General features: G+C 41.8%; 2 protein-coding genes across 4 annotated transcripts; one reads left to right on the plus strand and one right to left on the minus strand.

Moving 5' to 3' along the window:
• Positions 1–285: 285 nt before the first annotated feature.
• Positions 286–6,973, minus strand: LOC119494826 (stem-loop binding protein). 3 transcript variants are annotated; one of them, XM_037780992.1, is made up of 8 exons: positions 6,707–6,973; positions 5,070–5,189; positions 3,635–3,748; positions 3,454–3,519; positions 2,704–2,826; positions 2,420–2,575; positions 2,192–2,291; positions 286–1,121 (listed from the first exon to the last, which is right to left on the minus strand). In XM_037780992.1, the coding sequence occupies exons 1-8, from the start codon at positions 6,766–6,768 to the stop codon at positions 1,050–1,052; spliced, it is 813 nt and encodes a 270-aa protein (XP_037636920.1). In that variant the 5' UTR covers positions 6,769–6,973; the 3' UTR covers positions 286–1,049. The 3 variants fall into 3 exon arrangements, with proteins under 3 accessions (XP_037636920.1, XP_037636919.1, XP_037636921.1); XM_037780991.1 differs by having other exon boundaries at positions 3,454–3,525; positions 6,707–6,969; XM_037780993.1 differs by lacking the exon at positions 6,707–6,973 and adding an exon at positions 5,567–5,710 and having other exon boundaries at positions 3,454–3,525.
• Positions 6,974–8,803: 1,830 nt separating this feature from the next.
• ccdc142 (coiled-coil domain containing 142) lies at positions 8,804–27,689 on the plus strand. The gene is made up of 19 exons (XM_037780028.1): positions 8,804–9,243; positions 9,351–9,437; positions 9,710–9,789; positions 10,924–10,964; positions 11,435–11,480; positions 12,918–13,171; positions 13,547–13,774; positions 14,193–15,517; positions 16,920–17,224; positions 17,438–17,524; positions 17,850–18,038; positions 19,274–19,440; positions 20,453–20,605; positions 21,620–21,734; positions 24,075–24,252; positions 24,851–24,961; positions 25,496–25,596; positions 26,393–26,561; positions 27,270–27,689. The coding sequence occupies exons 2-19, from the start codon at positions 9,412–9,414 to the stop codon at positions 27,376–27,378; spliced, it is 3,684 nt and encodes a 1,227-aa protein (XP_037635956.1). The 5' UTR covers positions 8,804–9,243; positions 9,351–9,411; the 3' UTR covers positions 27,379–27,689.
• Positions 27,690–27,745: the final 56 nt, after the last annotated feature.

Genomic DNA, 27,745 nt, shown 5'->3' on the forward strand with positions numbered 1-27,745 from the left:
TTACACTTCCTCACTTTAATTAAACCGGATCCGACAGGTGCAATAGAACAACTATAGTTTTGATACGCTTGCAGCAAAATCCACAGTGCTGGTTATCATAAACAAACTGAACACAATAGTATACATATGGCGATGGCCGGTTGGGTGTTTCCATTGCATATACTCTAGCTGTGGTTATAAACACGTGAACGAAGCGGACTCGGCGGCTTTTAACTCATCAGTCACATCAGGACAACAGAATGAGTAACAACCCTCCAGACTTCTGGTCATAAAAGACAGAGTTGACACATTCAAGTTTTTTTTTTATTTGAAAGTCTTCACCAGCAATAAACACAGCAACATTTGCATTAAAAAAACAACCAATATAAAAACAAATCACAGCCCGATATAATTGAAGTAATGCTCTTCAGTATGTAGAATGTACGAGGGAAAAAAAAATATCTTGTCAATGTGAAACATTAAATGGAAAGTACTTTGCCTTTGGTTTGCCCGTCTCCTTTAAACGACTGAAAGAACACTTTGAGTTCAGTCGGTTTCTGCGTATTCTAACATTCTATTCAGCAAGTATAAGCAGGATGTGGTTTAACATTTGCACATAATGGACATCAACAAACCTGGATGTCTGCTCTTGCAGGCCACAGGTCAGTGCTACAAGTGTTTTTTCCAGGTCAAGAGACAAAGTCAAGTCAAACAATTTAAACTGACCCAGGCTTGATTCAACATGCAACTGTAAAATCTTGCCATAAAGAAGACTCCCTGAGCAGATTAGTAATCTGTAAAAGGTCCCAACCAACAGATTAAGAAGCACTAGTATGAATGGAAACAGAATATGAAATATGTTACAGTGTTGAACTAATAACTACTAGCTGAGAGACAGCCGCAGCATTGCGAAGCTGTGCAGATGCAGCATTGCTTCGAGCAGATCAAGTAGCTGGTACCTGGAACATCATTCAGGGTAAGATGGTGGGCTGTGAGAAGTGAACGTGTCGGGGGGGCTGAACCATTTGATAAGTGTCAAGAACATGTTTTATTTTCTGTTCCACGATGAGCTATGCCATGTCAGGCTCCACTGTGGGTTCTGTCTTCTGTACTTTAACTGGAGTGCCTGAACAGTCTTCACCCTGAGCAAGAGAGCAGAAACAATCAAGGTTAATAAAAAAAGCCGGTTCATAAAGTAATGTTTTTTTCCTCCGCTTTCAACGAGGATCTTTACTTCAACTTTCATAGTTATAAGTACTGTTTATTTTAACATCACAGACCACAGATTTACTACAACATATAAAGATACAACAAAATAATGGCAGCTTCAACTGTGTTGCTTTTAGTCTGGATTATGTGTTTAACTTCTTCGTATTTGGCTTATATTATAGTTCGCTCTTCTTTTGTGAAATGTGCCACTCTGCTGACAGTAGACTTGTCCATGTCTGTGATTGGTCAGATGCTGCAAACACCGCCCCGTTCATGTGAACGCGCTCGTAGCCAGATGGAGAAACCCTGGGTTGGTTTACCGAGTTCATAACCACCGTCGTAGGACCGCTTAGTGCAATTGTGGTTGTTAGGGTTAGTTAAGCCAGATAACGAGAAGATACACAGGTTATGTTGAACTCGCTTCGTAGTACAGGCCTCTGGAGTACTGCCATAGAAACCAGATGAGACATCAAGACACAACTGCACATAGATGATAAGAAACCTGGATACTGTTCATGCATCATGTATATAAATAACCAGGTTTCTCATGCTCCACGTAAACATCATATCCCCAATAAGATCAAATCCAGGATACTAATGTGCCTCTACACGCACTCTGTTCAAAGTGGTTGTTGATTTCTAGAGGAAATCATTCATTCTTCTTTTGAAACATTGACATGGACCTGCTGTGCTCTGACAAAAAGACTTTCTCTCTCTCTGAGAAGTTAATTGAAAGTATATCAACTGAATACTGTACCAAATGATATAGCTCTTTCCTGGAAACTTTCTAGGGGATTGTTAAGAAATGATCAGGAAATCGTGGACCCATCAAATGAAGCGTAACTAAATTTCCCCTTCAACATTACGTTGCTTATAATTTCTACTATTTGAAAATGTGCTTAAACTTCAATATATTTCTGAAGGTTTTTAAATTATTCAGATCCAATAGTGAATTCAGATTTGCTAGAATTCTACTAAACAGAAGTGACTTAATCAAACTCACCTCCAGTGAAAGGCTACGTGCGGTCGGAGCATTCTGTGAGTCGGGCAAGTTTGGGAAGTCCAGCTCAATGTCCATTACATCGTTGAAATCAAGCTCCTCACTGGAACAATAGAAGACATGTACGTTAACAAAACAGCTGATTGAGACTGTACAGAATGTGTACAGGATGCGGTCTTCATGGGCCTCAGGTTACTTGTATCATTTGTTGAAGGCTAAATATCTTCTTACATGTTATCAAGGACTTTGTCTTGGCCCTCCTCTGTTGGGGGGTCCCAGGCATGCAGCTTGACCTTCCACAGTTTGATCTGCTGGTCCCATGAGCGACGGCTGTACTTCCTGAACTTATTGGGAGTCTTTGGGTGAACACCCGGCTGACGCATGTGTCTGGAAAGAAAAAAGGACAGAAAAAAACAATGAAAACGGAGATCATAAATCAGAATCAGTTTTAATGTTTAGTAGGTTTGCACATAGAAGGAATCAGTCTTGGTGATTTGGTGTTTGTGTAGACCTACTTTGGAACTTCTTTGACGTATCGGTCATAGGCCAGCGTGTTCTTGCCATAGTTGATCTGTTTCTGTCGCCGTAGCAACACAGCCTCGTCTGTCTCCATGTTTTCTCCCTCTTTTGAGTCACAGCTGCAGCAGACAGACAGGCGTGTTCACACATACAGACTCAAACAATAAAAGACGCGACAGGCTGCTATTCGTTTGCGAGGAAGGTTCATAAAAAGTTCCCGACGTACGGGAGCATCAACTATGGAGGCAACCATCACACTTTTTTTTTTTTTCTTGGGAAACGGACGCACAGCTGTTAGCAGCTGACCTGTTAGTGCCAACTCAACTCTGTAAAAGCACTTTAAACTAATGCAGTCAACGGCTTTCTCATTCAATACGATAGTATTGTAACGGGAAACACATTGCTCAGGAAACCTACTTGGGTGTGCTGCAATATAGTGGCAAAAGGAGAAAATTACTGTATAATCAGAGATGACTATGTGAAATATGTGCTCAACTAAATACACTTGCATGCTTCAAGCTTGTGAGAGGGAAGAGAGAGCCTCCTACTTTGAATTTGTGTCTAAACAACGGGTTAGACTCTGCAATAATGGATGGATATGGAAATAGTAATAGTAATGAGTTTACAGTAAGAGTAAATTATGTATAGACACACTGATAAATGTAATCAAGCAAATGTTTCAATAACAAATTAATGTAATTAATTTACTAGTCAGAATAAGACAATATGAGTGAGGGGTGACATACCTCCCAGAAGAGCCAGAGGAGGTCTTTCTCTCTCTCTGGGTGACCTCTCCACCCAGTATCCTCCTCCTGTAACTGAACAGAGGGACATACACACAGTCAGTGAAGATTGGCACTCAATAAAGAGCATGCTTTGACTGAATCTGAGATAAAAATCACTGAAATAAAAACAAAGTTTGGTTACCGCTGCATGTCTCTGTGTACGTCCCTCCTCATCTCATCATCATCCACCTGGCTGCCCCAGTCGGACTGTCTACTACAGCGAGACACCGGGCCTGTGCCTTCTGGAGTGGTGAAGCTGTGGGAGGAAGCACAATACCAGCATTAACACTGAGGGAAATATAAGTTATTTATTTTTCCCATTAAAAATTCACCAAAATGGAGAAGCTGATTCATCATTTAAGACGGCAAGAAACACAGATGGAAGACAAGTGGGAGAAATGGACATTATTCAAAAACCAAAACAGCGACGAAGACGGCAGAAAGGACAACTGATTGAGTTGGAAATGACATGAGAATGTATAGAATAATGGAAGTGTAAATCCCAAACACGAGTCCTGTATGTATTGTTCCCTTTGTTTGTGGGTCTGAATGTGTACATGCCCATATGTTGTTGATATGTGTATAACCTTGAAAAACATCAATAAAACTAAAGTGAAAACAAACAAAAAAAATTCACCAAAATTACGCAAAAGCTTATTTTTCCAAACTAAGTGTTGAAGTACAACTATGAAGAGATCATTGATGTGTGAAGTAATATTTGGTGGTACTACACTGTATAATACTGTAGTTATTGAATATTTTTCTCTTTTCTGCGTTGCACTTTGTAGACGGTCCCTGACCACTCGTCTCCCAGCCAGCTGCACATAGAGACCAATGTAATGTGTCCAGCTCGGAGGACTAAAGGCTCGTTGTGATTAAAATTAGGCTGTAGCTCGTTGCCTACCTCACTGCAGTTAGAAAGAGCCCTCGTTTGTGTTTTCACAACGTTTTGGTTATGAGTTATTGATCCAGGAAGTTTGAATCTGTCAATATCTTTCACACTTGACAGTACATCATCTAGGGGGGGCTTTGTACATCAGCAATGTGTGGACTGTCAATAATGATTGGAAAAAGTGCTCTATGAACACCGTTCCCTCGTTATACCGAGGCTCTTTATCCCCATGTATGCTAGTACTGTAGCCTGCTGTATGGAAGATGGTAAACTAGATGGATGACTTTAACATGACTTGTTCCACCCTGGACAACATGAATACATTTGTGCTATGTCTCACATACAAATTGTACTGCACACAGTGTGTTCTATATACACACATTTGAATAGTATACCATCTTTTTCCATTTAGTTATACAATAAATAATTTTGCACTAGAAGACTTAAGAACAACAAGAAAAAAGATTTAGTATGTCCCAAATACATAGTATTTCAAATGCAGAATGCCAAAAATACCAGGATGTACCAGGACTACATGCAGTCACATGTATGTACTAAAAGTAAAAAGTGATAAGTGCTCTATAAAGTAACTCGTTCCCTCAAGATACCGAGTTACTAACTCGAGGGATCGAGGTAATAAAAAATGTCCCCTAGAGGTCTAGGGGGCTCCGTAGTGTTATCTTACCTAGCATGTCTGTTGTCAGTGTGCCCGCCGTTTTCGCCACCATCTGCCTCTTTGTTGGCCCGCAGGCTTCCGTCGACCCCTCGTTTCCTGCAGTTGGACCACCGCGACACACCATAGCTCCTAGGATGAACACACAACACTCACATTAATATAAGCACACTAAACTTCACTTTAAGAGCTCTCCGTTACAAGCATGTCTCAGATAAACGTTTCTATCAGTGTCGAGCACACCAATACACAACCAGACGGTTACCTATATCCCAAATACAGAGTTAGCCGGCAGACTGAGCAGCATAGTGTTTAAAGTTAGCCTGCGAGCTAACGTCTCAGCTACACCGCTGCTTCCTATCACAACAGAGATGGCCGCCCGCCGGCCGGCTGCTTCCCCAGACCAGATAATAGAAACAGATCCGTGACTTTGGGAAACGGGTTTAAATCTTTCTTATCTGGCTGCGGACGGAATATGTTTCACCACGGTGTGTACAGTCATGACGAACCTGAAAATACCGTCAGAATAACGGAAACGTTTCATATTTGACACGAGCTTCCGGGTTTTCTCACGCACACAGGGAGAGGCTGCTGGTCTTATGGTGGCCTCAGTGACCCTGATGCATGCTGGGACATGAGAGGGTTAACGTTAGTAGCAGCTCTGCTTTAATCAGCTTTCTGTTGTCTAATAGAATAGAAATCCTTAATTCAAAAGTTTCTCCCGCCATCGACTTGACTTCCTTTTCCCCGATTGTTCTGTCCGTCTGTTCATCCATCCATCATCTATCCATTATCTATCCTGTTGTGTGTTTGATCACAATCATCCTTTCACTTGTGTATCCAGAGTAACTGTTCATGTTACAGTGAGCAACACGACCGTCATTTCACAATGACTTTGCTGTTTCATGTTACGTATGGTCGTCCAGTCGAAGTGGATAAATAACATGTCAGCTATTTGCACCAATAATGACTAGTTATATTGCAACCTGGTGAAGAACTCTTGAGGTTACCCGCCTCTTTCTCATCCTCTCTTCTCTTCCCACCAACAGTTGAACAGAGACCACTGAGTAACTGTCTGGAAGCAAAACGACCGGCATTTCCCCATGACTTTACTGTTCATGTTGGATAAATACAATTTCAGCTATTTGCACCAATAATGACTAGTTATATTCCAACCTGGTGAACAACTGCACCGTTACCGCTGTTTTTGAGGTTAGCCCGCCTCTTTCTCATCCTCTCTTCTCTTCTCTTCCCACCAACAGATGAACAGTGAACAACACACTGCTAGCTAACATCATGTGTACCAAAGATACGAGTACCGATACAGACCAAAAAGATTAGCAACGTTACTTCAAGGCTAACTCACTAGACATAAGAAGGTAAAGCTAAACATACAAGCAGGAGAGAAGAAGGTGTAGAGAGCAGATCTTTACTGGAACATGACCAGATAAGTGTTCACTAAAGTTATATGAATTCATACATACAGTAAGGTAATACAGTTAGTTAGCTAGCAACACATCTAGTTTCTAAACAGTAATTCCAGCTAGCTGAACAGTGTCTTCCCCTGAAGGGGACAAAGACACAATGGAAGCTCGTGACAGCGGTGTTTTAATGAAGGAGGTGAAACCACTAAACTCAAAACACGTTACCTGTTGTCATGGTCGCTGTTGTTAGCATCGCGCCGTCTGCCTCGGGTCCAGTCAGAAGACATCTTCTTCAACTTCTACTAGTATGTGGAGAGGTAAAGTATCTGTCAGCTGTAGGCTCTACAGCAGCAGGCTTCTCTACAACACTGATGTCTACAGCAGCAGCAGGCTTCAGTCTGCAGATAACGCGCCAACACTGAAAGACGCGCGGTCACAAACAATCCAACAAGTCACATGACCGGAAAGGGCGGCTACAACTGCAACAGGGTCCGTCGTAAAATAACGTCCCCCGTTAGGAAAGAGGACGAGCAGTTCCTATTAACCTTTCTTCTTTTTTGTTTTTATCTCTCTCTCTCTTTTCTTTATTTCACAAACTGGCCATAAAGGTTCAATTACAAAGACATGTGCAAAACTGTAAGAAGAACAACAAGACAAAATAACAGATGCCAGGGGATAAACATCATACAAGTACAAAGCCATTCAGGGAAAATAAACATTTAGATAAATATATTAAAGGAGGTGCATAAAGTTAACGTCTTAATTGCTTTTTTGTTTTCGGAGGAGAGAATCAATTTAATGTATTGTTTGGTTTCATGTTCAAATACAAAAAATGAAGGTTTAGATTTACTAAATTTGGATTTATGTATATGAAATTTAGCTATAAGAGAATAATGACAATAATATAATGTTCTTTGATTTTACTGTTACCTTTATGGAAACCAAATTTTTTAGACAGAATAAAATCACCTATTAACCTTTCTAACTTCCACAAACAAGCGCTGCTTGCGTGGTCTATGTTATATACAAGAACAATTTTTCACTAGAGATATACTTTACAAAAACAGATCTTCAAGGAATGGTTCAATAATAACATTGTTTAGGTGAATCAATTATTCAATTGTAAACGTGTCTTATTCAGTTATCAGGAATTTCTTCAGCAATATCAGATACCTGTAACTCCTAAACAGTTTGCCATAGTCTGTGATGCTTATCCTTCTGGTGTGTCTATGCTGTTTAGGGGCTATATATCAGCTTCTGTTCTTGATGTTCCTTCTACTGATGTAGTTGACTCGCCTACTAGGAAAGTGTGCTTTAATCCTTCTGGTTGTAAGAACAACTGTAAGATATGTGCTCTATTTCAATATAATATTGTTTCTGATTCATCTGGAATATCTTTTTGGGAAGGTCGTGTAAACAATTTATGTTGGAAAAAAGTTTGGACTCTCCCACAAAAATACTCTTTGGTAAATAAGGTCAAAGAAGTGTCATTTAAAATCATTCATTGATGTTACTCAGTTAGGTCCTTTTTTGTTTAATTAAAAAAATTATATTAATTTAAGCCGTGCCTTGTGTGATTCCCATACTGAAACTACTGTCCATCTGATCTGGAAATGTACACACACCCGTAAACTGTGGCAAGATATTTGTAGATTTATCTTGGGAAATATTATCTGTGAACTTCTACTGGAAAATGTTTTTTTTTTGTTTTTTTTAAGGTTCAACACAATATATGATGAGAGAGTATTTTCTAATCAGTCTCATTATCATTGTCGCAGAGTTTTATACCCAGACCTGGCAGCAGAGGGCAGTCTTATGACGCCTGGGCACAAAGACAGACTCAATGACTGAACCAGTCAGAGATGGTGAAATCAGTCCTTGAATTCATTGCAGCAACAGGATTACACTTTTACATATAGACACACTCTGAACTGCAACCCTGTGAGAGGCAGCAGTGTACCGCAGCGCATCTAGTCTGCAGGAAATCTAAGAAGAAGAAGAAGAAGAAGAAGAAGAAGAAGAAGAAGAAGAAGAAGAAGAAGGAGGCGCCACTGGTCGTTTCTAGAAGGGAGCCCGAAAATTGCAAAATCTGATCTGAGATCTGCAAAAACTTCCAAAAACTCTCGCGAGACTTTTTGCCCGACGACCTATCCTAATCTTAACTACTCGAGGTCATTGCCTAATCTTAACTATTCGATGTTAATGTCTAACATTCAGCATTCGAAGTCAATGCCTAACCTTAACTATTCGAGATCAATGTCTAACCTTAACAATCTCGCGAGAGTTTCCCCAGTTTGCTGGCTCCCTTCTAGCCTTCTAACCACTACCGGCGCCATTTATGTCCGTTTTCCATAGCAACCGGTGACGCCTCCTCCTGATTGGCTGCCTCTACATCCCGTGTTTACTGTGATCAGGCCTCGCTAGCAGCAGATGCTATTTTAAACCTCACCTCCTTCGTGAGCGGTGGATTAACAAGTACAATTTAGAAAAGGAGTAAGTCAATAACAAGATACTTGGCTTTCGGCGAAGGGATTTAATAAATATAAGGAGTAGTCACGGATAAAACAGCTGTTAGTAGCTGAACAGGCTCCATCTGCTGCTGAGAGAGTAGCTGTGTGGGATTAATAACACAACAACAACAACGTTAACTGGATGTGAGGCGACTCGTTTCTCCTCCAGTAATAAAGACTAGTTAGTGGTTCTTCTGCTGAGTCTTCAGGATGCTCCGGGGATGGACATCTGGACGACATCTCTAATGATCAGTAAGGATGTCTTCATGTCTGTGAGATTGTGAAAGCAGCTGGAGGATCCTCTCCTCCTATCACCTGTTTCATCTTAACACTAAGAAACACGGTTCCCTCCGTTTTAGGAGCATCTCAGTGTACTTAAAGACAGAAAGAGGACCTGAACGTGACGTCCTGGTGATATGAATGTTGAGGCTTCTTTACAGTCACAGGTGAGAGATAATCTACCTCCCAGAGAAGTAAACCATGCATCAGTTGTTGATGATGATTGTTTACATTAATGTAAACAATCATCATACGACATAACTATGACGTACACGTGTACATATAATGACATTGCTGTCATTTGTTTCAATGTCACATACATAAAGTTCAGTGTCAGTTTTAGGCAGAATGTCCAGCTGTGTCATGTTGCTGTATTGAGTTAGAAATGAGGCATAGAACACTAATAATGTCTAATAATGTCTATACTGTCTGTTCACAGCATAGCTGCATCTTCTGGGATGGATCACAACAACCCAGAGATACTGAAAGATCCTGGTGGAGAGCCTGGTCTGACAGCAGGTCAGACACACACACACACACACACACACACACACACACAGACACTGACTTTAAAATAGGGATGCACCGATCCGACTTTTTCTGTCCCAGTACTGATAGGGATACCTGGGCTTTGGGTATCGGCCGATACCGATTACCGATCAGTGTTTAATAAATAAAGTTTTATGTGACTGGGATCATTCTGTTATGTGTAAGGCAACATCAGGCTTGACTTAAACATCGTTTTCCTAACTTTGTAAAACAAAATGTGACCAATAAATACATGGGTATAAATGTATTTAATTGTTCTTATTATTGGGATGGGGGATCGTGCACCAGCGACTTGGTAAGAGATCTTCAGAATTAACAGGAATTACAAGTAAAGTGTAAACCTTTTTAATGCAGCAACAAATTGGTCAAAACTGAAACGGGAATTAAAATTACGGTGTATAATGTATATAGTATATAAACATAAAATTGAGTTGAATAGATCTCCCCCATACTTACCAATATCCGATCCAGCTATCTGAGTCGGTATTGATATCCGATCCAGTATCGGTGCATCTCTACTTTAAAGGTACTGAGTCTTTAAGGTTACCTTGGTGCTTCCTACTCTGCTGTACAGCCTGTTAGCAAGCGCCATAAATACATAAATCCAATGGTACATTTTAGGTGTTACATTAGAGATGATTCAGTTTTGATAACCTAACAATGACCAATCAGAGGAGCATGTTGGGTTTCATTTGTATTTGACGTAGGCTCACTGATTGGTAAAAGTGGTATAGTGAGTATCTTCAGTGGTGGACTGACAACCCCTACCAACATGATAATCAGGTTTGTTTAGATTCAATAAAACATGCTTCAAGTGGTAGGACCTTTCAAAAAACACCCCTTCAATTAGTTTAGTTTTCTAACCTTTACTTGTTGCATTTCATTTCCTTCATGGTTCTTGAATCTCACTCTCTTTTGAAGGTCTCTGATCCCCACATCGTCTTTTTGCAGACATTTACAGCAAGAACACACAACACCACGGAGGATAAGAGAAATGCCACAAACTTTTCTGTATGAACATGTTCATCCAGTGGTGATCCTGTCACTTGTTTTATTTCCGATGTTATCTAATGATTGTGGGTTTTGTTTGTCTCTTTCTTTCAGACCGGGACAATTCGGAGTCATTCTGTCCAGAAAAGGAGCAGGTTAGTTCTCACGTTTATATTTTAATCTTTATTATCCGTTAACTGGATGCCATGTCTGTCTAATAATGGTAATTATGAAAATAGACTATGTGTAAGGTAAAAGGGGTTGCTTGTATTGAGGAACCCATTAGGCCTCACCCTGCAGTTCTGTGGAGCTTTAATGCATCTTAAATTTGGTTGCATGGTTGTACAGATTGATAATGTGTGGAGCCAGACCTTTCTGTAGCGCTGATAGCTGTGGAGACAGGTCTGGCTATGGGAGACTAAGGTTAAGCAGTCTTATAACAATTGTGTTACATTTTGAGGCTTAAACAAGATGTATTATTGCATTTCATCTGTACAGCAGTGATAAAAAAACGTCGGGAACGGGTATAAATTGGTAGATGAGCTTCTATAAAACACTCTTAGCTCCTAAGATTGATTGTTGTAGGAAAACAGGGTGTTGATAATTTGTCCTTTGTGTCTTTCAGATGAGATGCAGTTCCTGCGTGGTGACCGAGGATCTGTCCACTAACGGTACTATCATGTTTGTATACATGTGACAGCAGCAGATACAGCAGTCATCATGTACAACACTGCAGCATGCTGCTGGAAGAACTGTGTCCAGAAACACACTCTCTTATTAGCCAACAGGACTGAGCACATAAGCTCTGTGCCAAATCCATACTACAACGTCATTTTATGCAGGACATGCTAGTTGTCATAGTGTACTGTTTTAGCAGTTGGTACACAAAAAAAAATCAACCGCTTTATAGTAACAGGAAAAACAATATAGGTGATGTCCAGCAAACTGCCACTTTGGGATGTCACTACAAACTAAACTTCACAAACGGATGTCCCTCTTAAAAATGGATTTCTGGAGAGCTTTCTGGAGCTCTTTCACCACCATCCACAATTCATTTTAAATTATTTTAGCTTTGAGCATCTCCTCCATCTTTTGTGAGTTGCACCCTGGTGCTGATCTTTTATTGCACTCAGGTTATTACACTTTCATACCCTGGTATAATATTTTACTTGTGTCAATACTAAAAATATTGACTTTAATACCCGTACAAATTGTTTTTCCTGCAGGTTGATTTATTTTTAAATGCTGAAAATGCCCATTGATAGGCTAATGTTATGACATTTTAGCAATATTTTGTCTGCCCCCTTGCTGTGCATGCATCCTCTGTTGTTTAACCCGTAAGCCCTCCTTTACCACTAAACCAAATAACTGCCCCAGTCTTCCTATGACTTTTATATCCCTTGTTTTTAAGTTGTCTATTTCAGGCTGCATTCACACCAAATCAGGCGTTGCGGCGAAAATGCCAGTCTTCCCATTCATTAGAATGTGGGTAGGGTGTTTAGGCTGTAGCGGTGGGGACCGAAGGGATGCCGAAAAAAACCCCACACTGTCGCAATAACCGCAATATTGCAATACTGCGCTACTGACAAGCCAACAGCAGGGGATTGCAGCCAACCGCCAGAACTGCTATGTTCACATTCACATTTCTTTTTTTAATTCTTTGCAATGGGAGCGCCAGTGGCATGACGAGGCGCTGAGCATCTACTCTGTGCTGAGCGCTGCACGTTTGGTGTTTTTTTCTGGTCTCCGAGAGTTGGAAAAAACTGTCAAAATGTTGAAAAAGATCACACTTCAAAAATCATAAAAGTGTTAATTTGTGAAGATTATCTTGATGAACAAAACGTGTACATATCATAAACATTTGTTTGCCACAGAGCTTACTTTCTGCGATAATCCAAAACCCAATGGAAAAATCCCATTTGTCGAGGGAACCAAGTGCGATGCTAACTTCCTGGTTGGCCTTCAAAAATCCATCATCCCTGGAGCACTTTATGGGCCATTTAAGTGACACTCCCACACCGCTGCACAACCCTGCCTGATCTGGTGTGAATACAGCCTCAGTCTCTCCAGTTTGCTGAAGTTCTTCACTCATTGTCTGCCCGTCCCAGGTTCCTGGTCACAGAGGTCCATCTCCCGTTCCTTGCAGCGAGCTGAGACTTTACTCAGAAGCACCTTTAATCCCAGCCTGAAGTGGCTGTTCCACGGCCGCATTCAAGACGAGGAAGAGGCAGAGGGGAATTTCGTAGTCGCTCACAATCTGGTGTCCCGGTCCTCCGCGCGTCTCCTGCGTCTGCAGCAAGCTCTCCTGAATGTGGCGCCCCAGTGGCAGCCGGTCGGCAGGGCACAGATGGGATCTCCCCAGGTGAGCTCCGGGGATCGCAGGGAAGCTGAATTTCAAAGCAGGTGTTGATGTGTGTGATCACCTCTAGTGATTACCTTTAGCGCCTTAGTACTCACTTAACAAGGATTATCTGTGTAGTGTAAATGCCTTGATTTGTATATATGGTGTTGTGGAATGCATGCACAAAAAAAGCAAATGACCAGATAAAGAAGTGAAAAGGGAAGAAGATATAATACATTAATGGTAAAAATAATTGCTTTCCATTTAAGAACTTGTGATAATTAAACCTTTGAAAAACCAATTAGGAAGAAGAAGCACCGTCATAATGTGAGCTGATTTTCCATATTATATGAGTCCATAACCTCCTCCTCCTCTTCTCTCTTCCTCCTCCATCAGGTGTGTGTTAAAGGCCTCCCAGCAGAGGGGGGTGTTGTCCTCCTGCCCTCCTCCTCCTCCTTCCTGCAGGGGCACTACACAGCTCTGTGGAGGCTCCTTGAGCAGCGATCCCTGCTGCTCTTCATACACGAGTACACCAGGAGGGCTCGCCTAGCAGCAGCGTACATATCCAGAGTGAGCCACCTGCTGGAGGATCAGCGGAAGAAATCACACCTGACACTTTACCAGGTCAGGCTAAACCGCGGGAATTTCTCTTTGAAACGTTTCTGTAAGCAATCTTTGTGATATGAAAATTTCACCAGATTACTGTGTAATGTGAAACCCATTGAATCAGCACCCAACTGTGCAGCTGTTAATATGTTCACCAGCTAGTCTCTAACTTTGTCTGTCTGCTGATAGGGTGCTGATAGTGTGCAGTGGGATATTGGGATATTTTTTGATGAAAATGACTGCGTGTGGGGGGGGATGAGAGTGAGTAAGAACCAAAACAATAAGCTAGAAGATGCTAAAAAAGCAACTCAACAATTCTGGCAGTGAAAGGGACCAGTTGTAGTACATCTGTCTTTATATTTACTCGTACAGAAACATTTCAAATGAAACCTCTGGTGCTTATTCACCAACACAAGCGTTCTCCTCTCCGTTCCAGACCCCGTCCAGTTGGTCTTCAACCAGGGTCGGTCTTTGCTCGCTGAGTCAGGAGCTCCGGGTCCATCTCAACCACTGGTCTTGTCTGTTCTCCAAAGTCCAGTCCGACCGCTACCTGAGACCTGCTCTGGTCCAGCAGACCGGGCTGCTGGCTGAAATCAAACAGACTCTGGACCTCCTGGGTCTGCAGGCTCTAGTTTTGATGGAACATTATGTGTACGTCATTCTGTCTGCTGTAGCCCGGACTGAATTAGACTCTGTACCGAGAGAAGTCCTGGAGGATATTCTAGCTGGTACGGACCTGTATAACCAGGCGGTGGGAGAGCAGAGAGCACAGCACAGCGCCACCCAGCTGAGGACTGCAGTATTACAGCAGGCACATTATTCCACACTGGATTCTGTTCTTCCAAACAGCAAAGAGCGTCACCCCGCTGCCTTCTCTGTCAAAGAGCTGATGGTGATTTTAGCGGTGCATCAAGCGGACGTGGCGGCCAAGCAGCTGCACGGCTGGGCCTCCGAGCAGCGCCATCAAAACTGTCAGGTTCACACCAACTACGAGGCATGTTCTGATAACTCTGTTAGTCAGGCGGCCAGGCTCCGCTGTGGGCTCACCTCTGCACTGAGATCTGAGTGGACCTGGGAGCAGCTGCAGCAGACCTACCTTATTTCCTCTCCTCTATTCTCTAATAATCATCACCCCCCTCTACAGTCATCATCTCGTCACACCTGCCATAAAACTCCTCCTGTTTACATCCCCGACCTTCAGTTGGACAGCTTTGAAAACCATCCCGTATTAGCCAAGCCCACCTTCGTCCAACACGGACCAGAGGGCTCGAACAAAGACCAAACCAGCCAGTGCCAAACATGCATATCCCAGACTGGTCCAGCCCAGACCAGTGTGGAAGCTTTGGACTCCATCCAACCACCAAATCTAGAAAGACAGACCAGTTTAGAAAACTGTAAACTACCGCAGACCATTTCACCCCCTTCACCCGCCGTCCACCATCATCTCTCAGCCCCGCCTCTGTCGGGGGTTTGCCAACAGGACCATTCCTCAGTAGAGCTTCTTTTTCAGGTGCTAGTTTCCTCCAATGACCTGCTGGCTCCACTAGTGTCACACACACCTACACCAGAGGCACCGACTGAACAGCTGCTTCCAAATACAATGACAGATGTGTTGTCACCAAATGGAAAGATCATAAATACAGCCGATACAGCGGAATGGATCAGTCCGAGTACAGAACCGAACAAGTGCCAGAATGTGGGAGGAACTCAGCAGGAATGGGCCGAACTGGAATTAACAACCAGGCAAGAAGCTGCTGTCAGGTAATGTCTAGATTAACCAGCCGCTGTGTTGATTGTTGATCCACTATTGTTAAGCAATTTGTTCAAAGCATACTGTGGCCTTGTCGGATCAACTGAAACCCCCCGTCTACCAACAGAATTAGAAACATTTGGCACTTCATACAGTGATGTACCACGGGTTTGAACCTGTCTCTGAAACTCTCCTTTTTTTATTCCTCACACAAGTACTTCCATCATTTTTCGTGCGAACAAAGAGTGCAACATCATGAACGCCTTCAAAGAGAGAATGTCTGAAATGTCCGTCATGATCCCCATTCAAACGGTTCATTGCCTGTCACCCCGTTCCGTGGCCCAAATGATGCTTTTGCATACCATTATCCCAAAGGGTCTGCGTTGACCAGCCACATGCAGCCCGAAATGTATGACCATGAAGACTATGGGTGGCTGTGTCGGATTGTTTTTGACTCGTGCATGCACTTTACCAGCTGCTGTGCGTCCCCTGATCTAAGTCTGTTTCTGTTAGAATGAGAAAATGTGACATAGTGACTAGTGTATAAGTGTGTCAGAAAATATCCATACACATGAGCATCACGATATTATGTTTTGCGATACTGTATCGCTGTATCGATTTTTAATTAACTTCTTAAAATCTGATGGCCCAACGGCCCGCCGACGGACCTGGCTGTTATTCTGTCTTTCAGAGGTTGTAGCGGGCTCAGTTTTAAAGCTAGAAGATACTGGCATAAGGAACATAAGGAATCCATCGGTACCAAACATGTCATACTTGCATGTCGCGAAAGATGCCAAATAATGCTCAAAATTTGCACTAAATTTTGGAGAGGAAAAACTGGCATGGCCATTTTGGGGTGCCTTAACCTCTGACCTCAAGATATGTGAATGGACTTGCATATAGCGCCTTTCTAGTCTTCCGACCACTCAAAGCGCGAGATATAGCAATATCATTTACATGGGTACACACCTCTTCTCAAAAACATCCTCCATATTCCTTATTTTGTGAGTTCCCTTTTCCATAACTTTTACTTCTTGAATCGAACTTTTCCATTTTATAAAATCTGGGGGTTTAGTGACTTTTTCTTTTTTTTAACTCAGATTGTAGATGGTGGTGTGTCTTTATACTGTGACAGTTTTCCTAAAATTACAGTTGAAAAAAATCGAAATATATCGCCTTGCATACAGTATCGCAATATATCGCAATATATTGAATCGTAACCCCGTATCATGATCCAAATTGTATCGCCAGATTCTTGCCAACACACAGCCCTAATGGTGACTTAACTGTCTTGTGGCGCTGACCGTTATGTGGCCTAAAATACATGTCCTGTGTTTTGTTGATCTCCAGGAGACCACACTCACAGTTGTCCCAGTTCATGTGTGATAACTGCAGAGTGTTTGTGTCCTTCAGCTCAGGTTTTGGAAGGGATGGAAACCCAGAGAAGGAGGACAGCGGGGGAGCAGCAGAGGGGACAACGGCGGAGCCAGATTGTCTTCGTTGGCCTCACTCGGTACAATGGTTGGACCTCGGTCAGTCGCTGGTGTTTGCTGATCTGTTTGGACAGTACCGCACCCTGCTGTGGACTCTCTGCAGCAGAGCCCTGTGGCTGCAGCTGCATGTGCCACAAGCAGGAAACACGGCAGGAAGCATCAACCTCCAAGACAAACACAGGGGCTTCCAAATCCTGCACAGGATCAGTCAAGCTTCAAAGACCGGTACGAATATAATGTCCAGTACATGCAGCATGTCTTACATTCATTTGTTTATCTGTCTTTCATTACTTATTTGTTCAATTGATTACTTCCTTTACACCAGGTACAGTGGTCTGTGTGCAGTAATTTAGTTTTATGTGTTTTGAATTTCATTCTGAAATCCATTTGACTGTACCGTCTACGTGATGCTTCTGGGTTTTGTGCTGTTATTTGTAGATCTGGTTCCAGAGGAGTGCAGAACCATGCTGGAGGACTTCAGTCTGTATCTGTTAGTCATCACAGCTCATGCTCAGTGGGACTATGGTTAGTATGCACACACACATGTTGTTATAAGAGGCAGAGCGGTTGTAGAAATGGAAATTATTCAAGCAACAGGCAAGGCTACCCATCAGTTGGATGGTATTACACGTTTTAATGGCATCTTATTTTAGTGTATGTCGCGCAGCACTTTTATATTTTATGTTATTTTGGATAATTGGTACTCAGTATTAATTCACAAGCATTAAACCATAACCTTGGACATCAGAACATTGCAACATACCTTTTTCACTAAAGCACTCTACTGACTATATTCTTGTTGCATACATTTGTGGTGTTGTCTCTAACATGCTTGTCTGTCTTTCTTCAGTGGTGTGCAGAAGTTTAGGTTCAGCTCTGAAAGATAAGTGTCTCACAGAAGCGAATGAGGGCAACAACTCGCTGTCGTCTAAGCAAGATGGAAACGTGATGATGTCCGTGACCATGGAGCACTTCCTGCTGCTGTCCTCTCCTCTCCTGTCATCTCTGTGCTGCCATCACTCAAACAGCAGGGCCTCAGGTAAAAAGACCTATTCAGTCACACCAGCAGCATACTGTACCTTCCTGCAATATCACCTGATTTATCAGTGTGTGCCACTGAAACAACATCATCACAGCCAAAGCTTCACTTCATCTGCTGCGGTAAGCCAGTGTTAATACTTAAGCAGTATTCACTTTATAGCTGAAAAACAAGGCTCCTTGCGCTGCACACAGGATTACTGATGAGATTGGGGACTTTCTGGGACAAATATCATCTCCCACAGACACATACTTGCAAATACTGTAACTGTTTGCAAATTTTTATAGCCAATCACAATCATGATCTGTTCTGATTACCAGGCGAAAAGACTTTGCAAAGATCTATTTTGTACAATGTGGACATTGTTCATAGTGGATTCACTACAGAACACTACAGACTACACTTGAACTGAGACTTGAGGAGACGTGAGCTATAAATATTGAATAACTACTGAATGTAGTTTTGCCTTTTGGAGCTCTGCCAAACGGTCATGAATAATTAATGACACAATCAGGACGCATGAAACGTCTCCATAATCTGAACCAGAATAAAATGGAGACAAATCTAAATTCAGATTTAAAGGGGACATATCATGAAAAACTCCCTTTCCAGTGCTTGTGCGCATACATTTGGGAGTTTCTATAGCCACAATCTGTGAAATAAGACAACCCAGTCAGTTTCTTGTGGGCTGTCTAGACCAGGAAACATGTGTCAGAGTCTGATGTTCTTTTTCTTTCCTTCTATCAATCTTTATTCTTCTGACCTTTACAATGAAAACATGCGTTTGGGTCACCGGTTCACTCGTGTGCATTCAGCACCGCTGTCATCACGGACAGCGCTCTACATTACACTGTAAAAATACACTATAAAAAATATAAAGTTATCTTGACATAAAAATATGAGTGACCACTGCCTTAAAATGTTAAGTTAACTGAACTGGAACTGTAAAATGTTCTTGCTTTTTATGATGTTAAGCATAGTGAGTCGACTGAACTACAAAAGAGACAACAACTGTTGACTGTTGGAAGTGGGAACCAAATATCAGAAATCTGTCACAGAGATAAACAAAACATTAATTTTGAACCCGTCAACAATTTTGAAATGATTAATTCACAATCATAATAATTTTTTTGGGGAAAAGCAATACTTTTATTCTGTACCTTTCTAAAAGCTCTTTTAAAAAAAAATATTTTTCACTGTTACGATTCAGCTGATATCTCCCTCTCTCCCCCCAGGTTCTTTTAGCCTCTTCCCCTCCAGGCTCACTCTCCAGAGACAGACTGTTAGCTTGGCGTTAGCCACAGTGCAACTGTCTTCAGTCTGGGTCATGTCCAAGGCTTACCAGTTCCTCTCCTCATGGAACCTCAACAAGTTCCTGCTCATCACACAGGGAGACCTCAAAGTAGGTTACTCATTTATATCAACCATATTGGATTTAATATATTTTTCATAGGACTGTCAATCATTCAAAACAATGACAACTATTGTCCAGAAACCCTCACAGGTACTGCATTTAGCATAACAAATATGCTCAAATCATAACATGGCAAACTGCAGCCAAACACAACAACAGCTGTCAGTGTGTCAGTGTGCTGACTTGACTATGACTTGCCCCAAAATTGCATGTGATTATCATAAAGTGGGCATGTCTGTAAAGGGGAGACTCGTGGGTACCCATAGAACCCATTTTCATTCACATATCTGGAGGTCAGAGGTCAAGGGACCAAATGGCCATGCCAGTTTTTCCCCGCCAAAATTTAGCTCAGATTTGGAGCGTTATTTCACAACAAGCTAGTATGACATGGTTGATACCGAAGGATTCATCAGGTTTTATAGTTTCATATGATACCAGTATCTTCACTGGCTTTAAAACTGAGCCTGCTACAACCTGAAAATCACAAGTTGTGTTAATGCGTTAAAGAAATTAGTGACGTTAAAACGAATTTGCGTTAACACGTTATTATCGCATTAACTTTGACAGCTCTAGTTTTTAATCGATGCAGGATCAAAGAACTACATTACAGAAAAAAGTTTGTCCTGATACCGGCATGAATAGAGATGTGCAGTACAGTGAACTTTGAGAGTATTCACACCTCTTTGTCAACATGTTGTGGTACACACTTCTCTTATAGGATGAGACCAGTGTTATTTGATATTTAATAGGAATGAAACCTACACAGAATAATGTCTGTGTAGCAGATATATCTTATTCCTCTGTGACAAAGGAGCCCCATTGTTGTTTGAACACTATTAAAAATGCCTCCAATATACTGTCAGCTTATTTAGTGAATATGGCTTTCACTGGAGTTATACTTGGTTAAATACCAGTCCAATATTCACTCGCCTTATAGTGCAGTTTTGCCTTTTAGCATCAGTTTGATAGAGTATGTTTGTGACGTGTTGTTTCTCTGCAGGTGCTGAGAGAGTCAGTAGAGACGATTGTGCATCAGACGAAGTCCCTGATGATGAACTCAGATAGTAACCAACAGTCCACTCTTCATAACCACGGCCAGCTCCTGCTGAGGCAGCAACTCAAAGCACTCGACGGGGCCGTGTCCGAGCTGCAGGTGACCCGTCTGGTTTATTCTTCTCTGGTTAGAAAGCCAAGTAGCCTACAGAGTTTGTTTATACCTGTTTTGACAATGCGCTACAAATATGTCATGGCTTTATATGACACAACTGTCATTCTTTACTTTTTAATATAACCAGGAGTAAAGACTCATTGAGATCAAAAATCTCTTTTTTCAGAGTGTCCTGGCCAAGATAGGCAGCAGCACAGTTACACGGTTAAAACAAAGACAGAGAGCAAATTGCAGAGTCATAAGGTATCGAAAAAACATCATCAGCATTCAAAACATCTACAGCCAGATGTGCTTGTTTCCAGGTCTTTTAGAAGCACTTTAAAGACATTCAGAGAGACCAGCTCTCAAAGATTCAGGTCATTTTGTAACTGATTCTAAGTAGAAGGAGTAGCAGACTTGAATGACCTTTTTTCCCAGTTCACTATGGACTTTGGGGACAGTTAATAGGATTAAGTCCTGGGGAGGGAAGACAGTAATGTCCCGTACTTTTTTGAAGGATGTAGATCAGTAGGTAAGATGGAAGCAGACCAAGATTAGCCTTGTAAGTAAGGGATAATGTACAGCGAGCCGGTTATTGTGAAAGAATCCCCGACAGGGCGATGCTGCACTCCGAAGCGCAGCGTCTTGTAATGAGATACAGACTCTGAAAGTGGTGACAGGCGGGAGATTCAGTGGCTTAGATTTTACATTTGAAAACAGCATGAGTTTTGTTTTGTCAGCATTTAAAACCGTTTTTTGTACAGTATTAAAAGCAAGTTGTAGCTGACAGAGAGCCTGTTTCGGTGAAGACGCAGAGCAGTAAATCACAGTGTCATCGGCATAAAAGTGGAAATTTTACATTGGAAACACATTGGTAATGTGGGTGTTTTGGGATAATGTGTAAATACCCTCTAACAAGACGAGATGTTTTCCCTTTCTTCACATTCAGCCAGCATGAATGTGGCATTATGCAAATCAAAGAATGTAATCTGATCCTGATAACACTGCTCTGTCCATCAGATCTTCTCTTCTCTGGTGCTGAAGACCTTCTCCAGTGACTGCAAGAGGATGTCGGGGGAAATCTTTGAACAGACCATGCCTCCTGCTGCACACTGGAGACCCAGCCTCAGGACAGGTACTGGAATCTGACTCTTATTAATGGTCAGTCAATGTATAAAAACCCCTCCCTTAGAGAATGAAGCTTATAGATACTGTAAGCTCAACTTGTAACTAGGGCTGTCAATTAATTAAAATATTTAATTGCGATTAATCGTAATCGGTAATTAATCAGTACTGCATTTAGAATAGAAAATATGCTCAAATCATATCATGACAAACTGCAGCCCAACATGCAACAACAGCTGTCAGTGTGTCAGTGTGCTGACTTGACTATGACTTGCCCCAAAACTGCATGTGATTATCATAAAGTGGGCATGTCTGTAAAGGGGAGACTCGTGGGTACCAATAGAACCCATTTTCATTCACATATCTTGAGGTCAGAGGTCAAGGGACCTCTTTGAAAATCGCCATGCCAGTTTTTCCTCGCCAAAATGTAGCCTAACTTTGGAGTGTTATTTAGCCTCCTTCGCGACAAGCTAGTATGACATGGTTGGTACATGATTCATATGTTGCCATTAACTTAAACTGAGCCATTTCTGTTTACATAAATCAAACTTTATGATGTCATACAATTTAGCTGATGGAGAGAAATACATCTCGTATGCCATAAGTCCATTAGTCTGCCCGTCCAAGTAACATTCAACTTTTTTTTTTGTCCGTGAGGGTGAACAGGCGTGATGTCGGGCAGCTAAAGGCGGGGAGGGACTGGGAAATGAGAGTAGATTTAGGAAAACAGCTCATAGTCCCTCAGGAGATAGCTACAACTAATCTCTGAGCAGATCTTGTGTTGTGGACAGAAACACAGCGTGTTGCGTGTCATGCGGAGCTGACACTACCACGGGAGGATGAAAAGCTTAGATATACAGATCTGGCAGCAGAGCTAGAGGAGCGTGGCTGGAACCAAAGGACCGTCCTCTGGAGGTTGATTATAGGGGCTTTGTAGGCAGATCACTTTTGTCCCTGTTAACTGAACTGGGTATAAGAGGGTGTAGCAAACACGCAATGGAAAAACATGGCCGATGCTGAAGCCAGTTCCAGTGAATCTCTGAGGAAAGATGAGAGACTGAAGCAAAGATAATCCTAAACTTCTAATGTTAACTGGTGATGTTCTAGACAGAAGTGTATGATGTGTTGCTTGCTGGGTTGAGGTAGCTAAAGGAGGCTTAGTTGGTTTGTTTGGTTGGTTTGTCTGCCGGTGATGGCAGCATGCTGATGACCCTGTAGACTTGCCTGCACTTGTAAACGCACATATAACTTCATATTGAAACCATATTCTTTATTTAGTAAGACAGGACATAAAAGGATGTCACTCTAAGAATGAGATGATAATCCATTAAAGGTTTCTCATACCAGAGGGGGTGCTAACTAGTGGCTGTTAGTTAGACTAGTTGTTGTGAAATTTTCTGATACTCAGGTTAACTAAGTCAGCAGGAAGGAAGAGGCCCCGGAGCTGTTGATGTCTTACACAGAAAGGTTTATTGAAGCTCTGCGTGAAGGCCTCACAACTCTGCCCTCTCTCCCTGGTGCTCAGTATTTTATCTTCATCATGTTTTGACTTACGAGATTCCTCTGGCATCTCTGTGACCCTGGTTGCCCCAGCGACTGGCTCTACGGCCCCTCCTGCAGACACAGCTGTACAGATAACGGTGACGCCCCAAGGCAGGAATCCAACCCGGTGATGTCAACATGAGGGACACCTTGGCGCCCCGACCAAGGGGAGAGGAATAGATAGAAGGAATCCAACCCAGTGATGTCAACACAAGTCACTCTGACCTCCCGACCAAGGAGAGAGGAATAGATAGAAAATTCCATCAGACTAATGGAACCAGATAAACAGTGGTGGTGGTTGGACAACTGAGCGGGTCATAGCATTTAGATAAAGATGCCTATCAAACCAATAGGGCCAGCCACTGTAGTTTAGCCTAAGGAGCATAAGGTCCCTTGACCTCTGACCTCAAGATATGTAAATGAAAATGGTTTTCTATGGGTACCCACGAGTCTCCCCTTTGATAATCACATGCAGTTTGGGGCAAAAACCATGCAGTTTTTTGCATGCAGTTCCTATGTTTTATTTTTGCCTATTCTAAAATGGTTTATTTCTGGTGTGTTCTTTATATTATGACAATTTTCCTCAAATTGAATTTTAAAAAATCGCAATATATCACCTTGCTTACAGTATACAATATATTGCAATATAGTGAATCGTTACCCCTGTATCATGATACGTATCTTATCGCCAAATTCTTGCCAATACACAGCTGTATAATGAATACTGTCCCTCCAGAGGAATGCTCACCCAACCTTTGGTACATTTTACTGTGTATTGATAATTGCGTATTTCTCTGTTGGTGCCCAGGTTGTCCCAGCAGTCCCAGTGAGTATGCATCTCGGGCAGCTCAGACTGTGATTGGTCAGGTTTTAGAGGGTGTGGCACCGTTGTCTGATGATGCCCGTGTCCAGGCTCTGAGTATAACAATGACAGCTTTCATGGAGGCATGGATGGAACACATCCTGAAACAGAGGATCAAATTCAGGTATGTTTTTGGTCATGATGTCTCACAGTGTTATCCACCAAATCCATGACACCGTTTAAAACAGAGATTAAGAATATTAAGAATATACCATGGAGTTGGGCGCCCCTGTAGCCTAATTGTTACGGCGCATACCACATAACCGCACATCCGCGGTCTGACTCCGGGCCGGAGGATATTACCTCGTACCCCGGAGTCGATAACGTTATTCGCTGGTGCCATTACCGCCACTCTCTCTCTCTCTTGCTTCACCACTCACTTACCACGTACACACACACTCTACGCACTGGCTCTGCTCTAAATGACCTACGCTGCTCTTACAACATCTGGCTCCAGAGATGTTTTTGCATCGGCACCCTAGGTATTGTCTGTGCGCCATGCACAGTTGTGTGACTTTGCATGTTCTGGCACCTGCTGATTTACAAATGAGGCACTTGGCATGCCCCTCCTGGTGTCATCAATACAGTATCCATAAACAGGAGACAATATGACAGCATTCAAATGTAGAATACAGTTGAAAATATAAAGCATTATTTTAGTAACTACAAAAATATAGTTCAGTGAGTTGTCTGAGCAGCGTTGTTTTGTTGTTCCTCCTCAGTGTGCACGGAGCTCTCCAGCTGAAGCAGGACTTTGATTCCATCAGAGAGTTGATCCAGTCAGACAGATACGGTCTGTCAGCTGAACTCCACCAACGATTGCTCAACCTCCGGTATCACATCCCGCCTTCTAACTAACTATATACAATGTAGTTTCAGTTTATTGACACCAGACCAGGCTCCCATATTGATTATATATATACAGTATATGTATCTAACAGTGAACTGTGAATGTTCAAGAAAACCAATGTGTTTACTTGTAAGAAAGATTCAAATCAAACAGACAAACATCTTTGTTAATGTTTCACAGCTATGCTATGTACCATACATTTTTTGAGACAGTTGCTTGAGTGGTAATTGGCTCCATATTTAAGCATAAATTGATTTACACCTGACTGTCAGCTCTTTGGACCCTCTTTTGGGTCAAAATAATAAAATAAAAAGCACTAGAAAATATTAAATGACTTGGTGTTTATATGTATAAACAGTGTATTATAGATATATTTATAGATTTCTTGGAAATTGCAGTCTAAAAGCCATGTTTCTAATATTGAAATGCCAGGGTGAAGAGAACTTCCACCTGTGCTGATCATTTTCCACTCCACTGTAGGTAAGCAGGTTGTGTAATCCCTCTCTCTTGCCTGCAGGGTTTTTCAGCAAGTGGACTCAGCAGTGGTGTGTCTGCTCCAGCAGCCACAGGCCAAACCATACCTGCCGTCCAGAGCCTGGAAGCCTTTCACACGCTGCTGTGAGTAGAGTTTGGGTGACCATGCAGTTTTTTTCATGCAGTATAAATGTGTTATTTTAGCCTGTTCTAAAATGATGTGTTTGAACATTTCTGCATACTGGGATCCCTAAACAGTCTTGAATTACATAAATTGGCTATCACTGTAAAGTTGAGACTCTTGGGGATCCAATGAGCCCAATTGTATTCATGTGTGATGATGTTTTGTGGAGGGATTATTGATCATTTAATTCTTGAGTGGTAAAAAAAAAGGTTAAATTTAGCACCAAATCTGTGTAACAAATGGTATCAAGCCAAAAATTGCTGCAACAACTTATGAGACACAATATGGGAACGGACATTATATACTCCGATCATAATGTTCTAAACCCTTATACCCTTTTAAAATTAATTTTATGACCAGAAGAACTTGACACACAGTGCAGCGCCGCATCTCAAATTAATCTCCAGGTTCCCAGCTTTCAGATGATGTACACCACTTCTATATGACATCTACTGCTGACCTGCTATCTCCCCCTAAAGACCCCCTGAAAAAGACAAAAATGGGTCTATTGTGGGTCTCAGACGGTTAATCGACAGATCTGTGGAACTGAGTTTCTCCACAAAAGCACCACTTTAAATCTTGTGTTTAGCAGATTGGAAATAAGTCATTCAGCATGAAAAAAAGTATAAAAATGACTAATTGACCAGTCAACTAAGACCAAAACGACGGTTAGTCGACTAACTGACTAAGAGGGGGCGGCTCTAGATAAAACCGAATCAGTGGCAGTAACCTGTGTATGTGTGTGTAACTCTTCAGGTCCAGCCAACAGCAGCAGAGACAGCCTCGATGCAGCAGTGGGGAGCAGTATAACCAACCTGGGGTGTATGGAGGGTGAAGACCTGACTCAGTCTGACCCCTCAGTTGTGACCACTGACCTCCCTCCAGTGAACCCATCCAGTCCCGGAGAGCCCTACCTCGCTCCAAGGTACATTATTACAACTGCGATTCAGTGATTCCTTGTTGATGTGGTGTGAATAGGTATAAGGCCTGTCCTTCCCCTTAAAGTACCATAAGGTTCTGTGTTCTCTCTTTTTACCAATGAATGTATGATCAATGAGAAACATTTTAGATTGTTTAAGTATGCTGATGACTCTCGCTCTTCAAACGTGGTGTCACACCAGCCAGCTAGATGTCGAATAATGGAGCTGCTAACATTAACGGGGGTGCCATTGAGTTATTATTATGAGGCGTTCAAGCCCTGCTCAACAAAAATGACTAACGTTATCATGATGTATTCAAATGTAATTTTCGTAAAATAAAGTTTTTGGCGAGAACCTTGAATAAATCCAGTTGTTTGAAGGAGATGTTTTCACATCAATATAAAATAGATATTAGAGAGAGAATTATGACCTGTTTAACTTCCTAACACAAGCTTGAAGCAGCTTCCCAAGATTTTTTTTTAATCAAAGCAAATATTTAAATAATCATATTCATTTGAATTGTGTTTTTATGCAAATAACCACTATAGATGACAATAACAAAGTACAGTACAGAACTGTGTACAGTACCCTCCCTCCCCCGAAAAATAGTGCTTCCCCGGAAGCTACGGTGGGTTTTATAAGACAAACCCATTTGTGCTGTTGTGATGGGATTCAATAGTAAGAATTGTACTGTCTTTATTTTGTGCTCACAGTCAAGCTCTGGGTGTTGCTCAGCGGGAATGGTTGGACCTGAGGATCCACAGCAGCGCTCGTCGCTGGAGGCTGCCGGGACTGCAGTGTCTCTCTAAGTCTGAACCCTGAACACACAGACACTCATGTCACATGGATCTCTCTGGCTCTTTGGTTTAGTGTCAACAAACAGTGTAAAAGAAAAGGAAATATCCAGTAAAAATATATATAAAAAAAACATTTTTATTCTTGTTGTTTAGAGAGTGTATATTTTTGTAAAAAAAAGAATGTGATACATCTGGAGGTTACTTTTGACTGATGTAAAACTTTATTTATTTATTAATTTATCTAAAAAATATTTCTATTAATTAACAAAAATATTTGTTTTACAACTTATCAGCAAACATATTTTTATATTCCTGAATAAAATACATGACTCATCATCATTGCTTCCTGATAAAATGTTTGTTCTTTTTTACGTGTACATGGTGAACTGGAA

This window comes from Sebastes umbrosus, chromosome 9 (genome assembly GCF_015220745.1).
Source record: "Sebastes umbrosus isolate fSebUmb1 chromosome 9, fSebUmb1.pri, whole genome shotgun sequence".
In the NCBI taxonomy this organism is placed as follows: domain Eukaryota; kingdom Metazoa; phylum Chordata; class Actinopteri; order Perciformes; family Sebastidae; genus Sebastes; species Sebastes umbrosus.